At 41.7% G+C, this 8,609-nt stretch overlaps 2 protein-coding genes across 3 annotated transcripts in view; one reads left to right on the forward strand and one right to left on the reverse strand.

Moving 5' to 3' along the window:
* The first annotated feature begins 196 nt into the window (after positions 1-196).
* On the forward strand, positions 197-7,995 carry sftpbb (surfactant protein Bb). Of its 2 annotated transcripts, none has more exons than XM_061816554.1 (11): positions 197-334; positions 551-603; positions 852-923; positions 1,037-1,159; positions 1,237-1,359; positions 3,851-3,931; positions 4,026-4,209; positions 4,275-4,420; positions 6,376-6,456; positions 6,570-6,677; positions 7,764-7,995. In XM_061816554.1, the coding sequence occupies exons 1-11, from the start codon at positions 208-210 to the stop codon at positions 7,800-7,802; spliced, it is 1,137 nt and encodes a 378-aa protein (XP_061672538.1). In that variant the 5' UTR covers positions 197-207; the 3' UTR covers positions 7,803-7,995. The 2 variants fall into 2 exon arrangements, with proteins under 2 accessions (XP_061672538.1, XP_061672539.1); XM_061816555.1 differs by having other exon boundaries at positions 855-923.
* The window catches only part of usp39 (ubiquitin specific peptidase 39), an 8,367-nt gene continuing 7,751 nt past the window's right edge, over positions 7,994-8,609 (reverse strand). Inside the window, exon 13 of the mRNA XM_061816553.1 lies at positions 7,994-8,192. Coding sequence (XP_061672537.1) covers positions 8,139-8,192 — 54 coding nt within the window. The 3' untranslated portion in view covers positions 7,994-8,138. The remainder of the gene's footprint in view (positions 8,193-8,609) is intronic.

The raw sequence follows: 8,609 nt of genomic DNA on the forward strand, positions 1-8,609 counted from the left end.
TGGGCCGGCGAATATCGTCTCCGTATTTTTATGCAAACTCGCTCAATAAAGCGTTTGTTTATCCAGTTTGTGTGTGTGTGTGTGTGTGTGTATGATGTAGCTTCTATATTACATTTAATGGGGACGCACGTCCTTCATGCGGAAAATAAAAGTTGTCGATATTTTCGTTCGTCATGTGAACTGTGACGTATTCGCAACCTTATTAGGATGCGTGCTGGCGCGGACAACTTCCGGTGCGCTAGTCAAACAAACAGAAGTCATCTCCTTGTCATTGCGATCATCATGTCGGCTTTGAGGATTCTCCTGGTGGTCTTATCGGCGTCCCTGTGCCCCGGTAAGATGAATATGGACATTTTAATGTCCGCATTCATGTCGCCTGACGAGCATTGCTGATAAATATTTTATTCTGGACACAAAAGGGATGCGGTTTATGAATTAGGAGTGAGGAATGCATGAATCTACAAATATCATCCTTGGTTATTCTGTAATTTAAATTTGATCAGATTTTTAACTATATAAATTTCTTTTTTTCCTATCTGGGGGTTTCAAGGAGACTCCATGTCCATCAAAGACCCTCTGTCATCCGTGAATCATAATTCCCTGGTAAGACTTTTCAAAACGAAAATGTAAATCAAAGAATGCAGGACATTTAATAACCTAACAAATAGGTCAATGTTTTGATTTCCTGGATTGCTGTATCATATTTATCACAGAAAAGATGTGCCTCGCCCAAAAGACCCCCATCTGATTTTTACTCCATAATCCCGAGTGTATATAAATATTTAGTTGAAACACGATGGACATCAACAAAGATATAAACAATTTTTTTGTGTGTATCATCTCCTTGGAAGAAGGCCATCTGCTCAGATTGCAAGCAGCTCATTCAGCTCTCTGCTAACCTGATTCCCAGCGTAGACAGTAAGGTGATGATCATTTTCATTTCTCTTTTCATGAAATATGACCTGCTCAAAACGTGGCTTGTGTTTTGCAGTCACTTTGCGCTCATTCCAAATAATATTATGGTTTGATTTTGCAGGGGCGCATGTACGAAACCTTGCTTGCACTCTGCCAGCACCTCCCGGACAAACAAGCGCTGGAATGTCACTCTCAGGTGAAGATCTACTTGCCCAAAATCCTGCTGCAACCAGCTGCTGATGGGGTACGTTTTGTCCTCTCACAAAAAAAGAAAAATTTGCCTTCAAATTGGAAAATAATGGTCGCTTGCCTTTTTTAAAGGAAGTGGACGCAACCTGCGCGGCCTTTGGATTGTGCGCTGTCCACATCGATGAGGAAGTGGTGGCGCTTCCTGACCAGGACAAAGAGGAGCATGTGCCTGCGCTCACCAACAGCAATATGAAAGTGAGAACACAGAAGTAGAACGTACACCCAACATTATGAACACTTGCACAGTCTTAAATGATACTACGCCTGAACACTAGAGCGGTCTCTATAAGGCATTTGAACAGGGGTGTGTAGACTTTTTGCATCGACATCGCTATTCTGGAGTGCTGTCCGAATCTGTTGCAGGATTCAATAAACCGTTTCGAGGCTAAGAGTTGAAGTAAAATATTGGCTGAAGGTCCTGCGGGTTAAATTGGCATGGCAGCACATTAATTCAATTTCATTAAAAAAAAAAAAAAACTGCTCAAATTTACAGTGAAGAAAATAAGTATTTGAACACCCTGCTATAGTGCAACTTCTCCCACTTAGAAATTATGGAGGCGTCTGAAATTTTCATCAGAGGTGCATGTCCACGGCGAGAGAAATAATTTAAAAAGAAAAATCCAGAAATCCCAACGTATTAATTTTTTAAACCCATTCGTGGGGAGCGTCCCATTTATGGGACATCATGATTTTCATGCATTATATCCTTCAATATATCAAAATATTCGAGCGTTTTAATCTGAAGACATAATTTGGTATCAGGAGAGGATAACTCATCGGTCAAAGTTAGCGCGGAGTTATTTCCTTTTCCTTCCTGACCCAACATGGCTGCCTCAAGTCCACACGGAGCGTTTTCCAAGAGAAGAAAGGGAGAAAGGTCAGTATGCAACCAGGTTTGTCTTCAAAATGCGAAATCCATCAGTATTATTAATGCATAAGTGTCATTCTAGAATAAGAATGAATTAATACACATTTCTCTAGTATGTACCGCTTCACACAACTGATCACATACCCGTCCCAGTTTTGGGACGCTGCCCGCAAGAGGGTACATCTTTTTTTGCTCTTTTGTTTTATGCGTTAAACGAAAAAGAAGTGTGATTTCCTTGATTGTGGCCTGTTAGGAGACTTATCTCAATAAGGCAAAAAATTGCCACCCTACCCATGAACGGGTTCATGATTAATTTGTGTAATACATCTGAAAATAAGTATTTCAACACCTTTCTATCAGCTAGAATTCTGACCTTCAAAGACCCGTCCGTCCGCCTTTAAAAGTCCACCTCTACTCCATGTATTATCCTGAATCAGATGCACCTGTGTGAGGTCGTTAGCTACGTAAAGACACCTGTCCACCCCATACAATCAGGAAGACTCAAACTTGTAACATGGCCAAGACCAAAGAGCTGTCCGAACACACCAGAGACAAAATTGTACAACTCCACATGGCTACGGAGAAACTGTCTTAGCTAGCGAGCTTGGTGAAAAAAGGTCCACTGTTGGAGGAATCGTTAGAAAATGGAAGAAGCTAAACATGACGGTCAATCTCAATCGGAGTGGAGCCCCATGCAAGATATCACCTCGTGGGGTCTCAATGATCCTTAGAAAGGTTGAGGAATCAGCCCAGGACTACGCGACAGAACTTGGTCAATGACCTGAAAAGACCTGGGACAACCGATTCCAAGGTGACTGTTGGTAATGCACTAAGATGTCATGGTTTGACGGAAGGTTCCCCTGCTTAAATCAGCACGTCAAGACCCGTCTTAAGTTTGCCAAGTTTGCATGGCCTAGCCAGTCTCCAGACCTAAACCCAATAGAAAATCTTTGGAGGGAGCTGAAACTCTGTGAAATCTGTCTGATCTAGAGAGGATCTGTGTGGAAGAGTGGTCCAAAATCCCTCCTGCAGTGTGTGCAAACCTGGTGAACAACTACATGAAACGTTTGACCCATGTAATTACAAAGGGTACTGTACCAAATATTAACATTGTTTTTCTCAGGTCTTCAAATACGAAATTGTTTAAAAAAAAAAAAAAAAAAAAAAAAAAAAAATCATACATTGCGATTTCTGGATTTTTCTTTTTAGATGATCTCTCTCACGGTGGACATGCACCTACGATGAAAATTTCAGACCCCTCCATGATTTCTAAGTGGGAGAACTTGCAATATAGCAGGGTGTTCAAATATTTATTTTCTTCACTGTAGATGCTACCCCATACATACATAATCCCCCCAACGCATCGTATGACTCATCGTGAAAGAGCGCAAACAAAACAAGCAACGGTCGCTCACGCTCTAGCCCATGATGCGCTGCAACAATACAGAGAAAATAGTTCACATTTCTGGTTACAGGTTATAGTCTGAGGTTCGGTATGAGACAAATTCACAAGTTGTGGTGCAAAAACATCTTTTAATCGAGCAACATGACAATATAACTACAGGGAGTCCTCGGTCTACAACTGAGATCCGTTCCTACTGCAGCGACTTAACTCGGATTTCGTCTTGTAAAGTCGAAACGTCTTATGTCGCGAAGGTCTTAAATATTTTGACAGAAAGTTACTAGCGCTCTGAATTAATCAAAGCTCAGTAGCATTATTATCCTTTTTGTAAAGTCAGGATTTGTATTGGATTTCATCCCATTGTGTCAACTTCCATCTTCCCGTCCACATCCTCAAAAGTTCACGTCTTTATCCAGGAGCAGTTGAACCCAGCTTGCACCCTGTGCGTGTTCATCATCAAGAAACTGGAGACTCTGTTGCCCCAAAATATGACTGAGGTGTGTTTTTGCTGTCTATTTTGTGGCTGTGTCTTCGTTAAACCTTGACCGCGTCTGATGTCCGTCCGTCACCATCCCTTTGTCCCTCCTCCAGGGCGCTTTGATGAAGCTCATGGACGAGGTCTGCGACCTCCTCCCTAAGAGTTACAAGAACGAGTGCGACGACTTTGTGGAGAAATACGGCGTACAGATCGTGGAGTTCCTGCTGTCTTCGGCCGCCCCTCACACCATTTGCACGCTGCTGCACGTCTGTTTGTTCGGGGACTCGCTTGCTTCAGGTCAGTTTCCGCTCGGTTGAAAAGGATCTACGAACATCTCCAACGGTGCCGTAATGACTTCGCAGAGGCGCCCGCCGCCCCGTCAGACTGCGATTCCTGCCGTACGCTGGCTGCGCTGAGCCGACTTGGGCTGGCCACCAACGCCACAAAGCCTCAGACGTCGTCTTTCCTTGAGTCTGTGTGCGGTCGTCACCCGAATGCCATCCCAAAGGTGTGCTGGGCTCTTCCTCTCATGATCAAATGCTTCCAACTTTGATCCGTTGTGGGCTCAAATGTTCTTACGTGGGTTATAAGCTACTCCGGCTACCTCCCGGGCTCCATAATATCCACGATGTATCATTTGACCCCTCCGTACAGGGCACTTAACCACGCCTCCTGAAGTGACGTCATGCCACGTGCGCTCACGTAAGACAAACAGTAAAAGTGGCAAATACAATACAATACATTCTGAACTGAGACAGACTCCATGCTTTTGATTTCATTCAAATCAACAATATATTATTGATTCTAAATACAATACATTCTTAACTGAGAGAGACGCCATGCTTCTGATTTCATTCAATCATTCACACGTTGCAATGTTATGCTAGCGCAGAACGTCTCATTCATTTATACGAGACGTGTATTAAAAATCAAATTTAGGGCATATCTTCGTGCAAACACCGTCTGGTTAAGCTTCTGGCCGCGAGCCAGCAAGAATCAATACGTTTGTGCTGTCCGATCATCGCTAAATATCGCTCAACAAAGAATAAGTGTGGCAATCGTTCACATGCAGCAGTGTTATGCTAGCGAAGAACTTCGAATTCATTTATACGAGACGTATTGAAAATCAAATATAGGGCATACCTTCGTGCAAACATATGTGTTCCGGTTGATATTAGATGGATTTAGTTGATGATGCGGTCTTCCATAAAGTTTGATCCATCGAAGGCATTTTTCGTACTGGGTCTTCGGTTTTGGAAAGGGTACGAATCGAACTCCACCAACTAGCCTTTCAGGATACCTGTCGTCACTATTACAAAGTCCATGACTACACCTCTTAACCATATTTTTTGTTAAATAACCCAAATACGCAATAAAACGCTAACTAAACCTATACTGGACCATTCAATGTTGTCAGAGAAAATGGCGGGAGCAAAAACGGGCTTTGGTCTATGCAGATCTCTGGCCTCTGATTGGTCAGTGACGCGGATTGCGCAATATCCACGGAGGGGTCAATTGGAGATGCTCAATTGCTCATAGGTGTGAATGGTTGTCTTGTCTGTCCAGCTGTTTTCATTCCCTTGAAAAATGCCCCCCCCCCCTTTTTTTTGTTCAAGTCGCTGTTCTATATAAACAGCATTCAACACTCAAAAAAATCCATCTTTGGAGATTATCAAATCTTTCCCATTGATGAATAATCAATTACCGCAATTTTCGATCTATAAGCCACAACTTTTTTCACTCGCTTTCAACTGCGGTTTATGCGCTAATGCGGCTAATTTGTGCATTTTTTTCTAAGGGCCACAAGGGGGCACTCGAGCGGAAAAGATAAGAGTGAGACCGGTGGAATATATGTGCCGAGGAAGTGACTTTTACCGGTCCGGCCCTGTTAGCGCTGCGCTAGCGTGTTCCTGCCGTAGCTCAGTGATTTTTACCAGTACGGTGTTTTTTTTTTTTTTTTTATATAAATCAGCCCTAGCGTTAGCACGGCTGGAATTTCCGCCTTATAAGCTGCAACTTTTTTCACAAGCTTTCAACCCCGCGGTTTATGCGGTGATGCGGCTAATTTGTGCATTTTTTCTAACGGCCGCAGAGGGACACTTGACCGGAAAAGGTAAGAGTGAGACCGGTTGAATATATGTGTCGAGGAAGTGACTTATACTGGTTAGCGCTGCGCTAGTGTGTTACTGCCGTATCTCAGTGATTTATACCGGTATGTTTTATTTATTTATTTATTTATTTATTTATTTATTTTTAAACGGGCCCTGTTAGCGCGGCGGCGCTCGCGTGAAACTCTGTGTGCATTCTTTGTAAATATCTTGTTTCAATGTGGGCACTTGCGGCTTTTACACAGCTGCGGCGTATGTACCAAATGGTATTTCCTTTACAAATGTACTGGGTGAAGCTTATAACCAGGTGCGCTCTGTAGGCCGTGAATTACGGTAGTTGTCATTGTCTTTTCAGTGTGAGGAGTTCACCAGAATCTACGGCGCGAGACTGCAGCAGTTTTGGGGGAAGGAGGTGCACCAGAAAGACATTTGTGAAGTAAGTGTAAAGGTCAAACCACTTGCCCGGACTTAACGTTACATTAATATTAGGATGCATCATACATTTTGTGCCATTGTGCAATATGTTGTCACTTTTGTTTTGACGTTCAGAGGGCTGATTTGTGCACTGCCAAGAAGTCCCAGCTGCTGGGGAGCAACCCCTGCACTTGGGGGCCAAGCTACTGGTGCAGAGACACAAACACGGCTCACAAGTGCGGCGTAAGTTATATATTCACACACGTTGCTCAATTATTAACGACCGACCACAAAGTGCAGGTCAAAAGTGACATTTGCAGAACTGGTCAACTTTAAGCCATTACCACAAAGCTTTGGAGATGGGCAGTAATGGAAGGGTGAGGTCTTCACTACGTGGGAGTATTGTTTTAGTCTTCACAGAATTGAGTGCAAATGTTTCAAGTTACTGATATCTAGAACTGCAACAATCAAGTAATCGACAACTACCGTAATTCCTGGCCTACAGAGCGCACCTGGTTATAAGCCTCAGTACACGGAGTTTAACCCTAGTGCGGCGCTAGCATTAAATTCTGTGTACCGAGGCTTATAATTACGTGCGCGCTAGCGACGCGCCAACGCTAGCACCGCACTAACACTAGCGCCGCATCACCGCATAAACCGCAGGGTTGAAAGCTTGTGAAAAAAGTCACGGCTTGGAGGCTGGAAATTACATTAATTAATGATCAAATTAATCAGCAACTATTTTGACAATCAATTGAAGCCCTAGAACTTACACTTGTCCATCTTCTCAGGAATTTTAGCCTCTCAACAGTAAATATTCTCAATTTTCTGTCTTCCTCTGTGAACGGAACAGACTGATTAGCTTTGTTTTATCAAAAATATTTACAAACATCCTCTTTTACTGTGGAAAACATTTTTGCTGATTTTCAAGCATATTTTACAATTCTGATCAGTTGTTTATGGACTTTCTGAACTGTAGACTTGAAACAATGTCCTGTTTTTTTTTATCTGATTGATTAACTAATCAAAAAAATTACGATCCATTGATTATTAAAATAATTGTTAGTTTCAGCTCTACTGATTTTATATTTTAACCTTTCAGATGTGTTTTGAAAATTTACTGCTTGAATCGTTGCGTGCAAATCTTTGATCTTAAATGTGTTGCTTGTATGATCATCAGCCAAATCCCATATGACAGATTGATTTGCACTTATTCACATACGTGATTGTTGAGCATACAATATTTACGTTATTTTAGCCATCTCTCAGCATTTATTTAAATGATCCCTTACTGATGTGCTGTTAAATCTGACTTTATTCTCCTTTCAGAATGTGGCCTTCTGCGAGAAGCACATGTGGAACAAGTGACGAGCTCAATCAAGCACGTACACAAAGTCACAAAGTATTTGTTTCAAATACTTCACATTTTCTAATTTTTGTCTGCATGAAACTACAACTGGCAGCGGGATTCAATTAGGACCACTATTTGTTCAGAATTGTTCAGTTGTAATCTAATGAATGTGAAAACTTTACGTGGTTGATATTAAACATCTTCCGTTTCTTTTTTGCTCTGATGTTAAACAGAGGCAACAGAATGTTTATTTAGAAACATAAAAACAGAAAAAGTGGAAAAGAATACATACATAGATTTTTCGGGGGCTCGTGACTACAAAAATGACTGTCTTGTGACGCTCCTTTTTACCACTACGCACCAGTGTGGTTGTTTACATCCTTAGCACTCTCCTGTCTCTTCCAAATCTACAAAAGAGATTAAAAAAAAAATTGAATGTATATTATCTGAGGAGTGAATACTACTGGAGGGGGAAAAAAAATCCTCTATATTTAATTTGTTTACTCAGTAAATCAGCACCATATAAGCACACACAGTAGTACCTCTACTTACAAACCCCAAGTAATGAAAAAAATAAATTCAGGTTACAAAAAACCCTCGGAAAAATATTGTCTCGTTGGAACCGATTACGCTACTTAAATGTAAAATGCGCTTCAACTTACGAAAAATTGGCATTACGAAAGGACTTCCTTCCGGAACGGATTAATTTCATAAGTAGTGATACCACTGTATACTGGCAACATTTTAAACTCATACAAGTACAAAAGTGTAAACCAATATTTACATTATGATGTAAAAACCAATAACAGAAGTCATTTGGACAA

This window comes from Syngnathoides biaculeatus, chromosome 4 (assembly GCF_019802595.1).
Source record: "Syngnathoides biaculeatus isolate LvHL_M chromosome 4, ASM1980259v1, whole genome shotgun sequence".
NCBI classification, from domain to species: domain Eukaryota; kingdom Metazoa; phylum Chordata; class Actinopteri; order Syngnathiformes; family Syngnathidae; genus Syngnathoides; species Syngnathoides biaculeatus.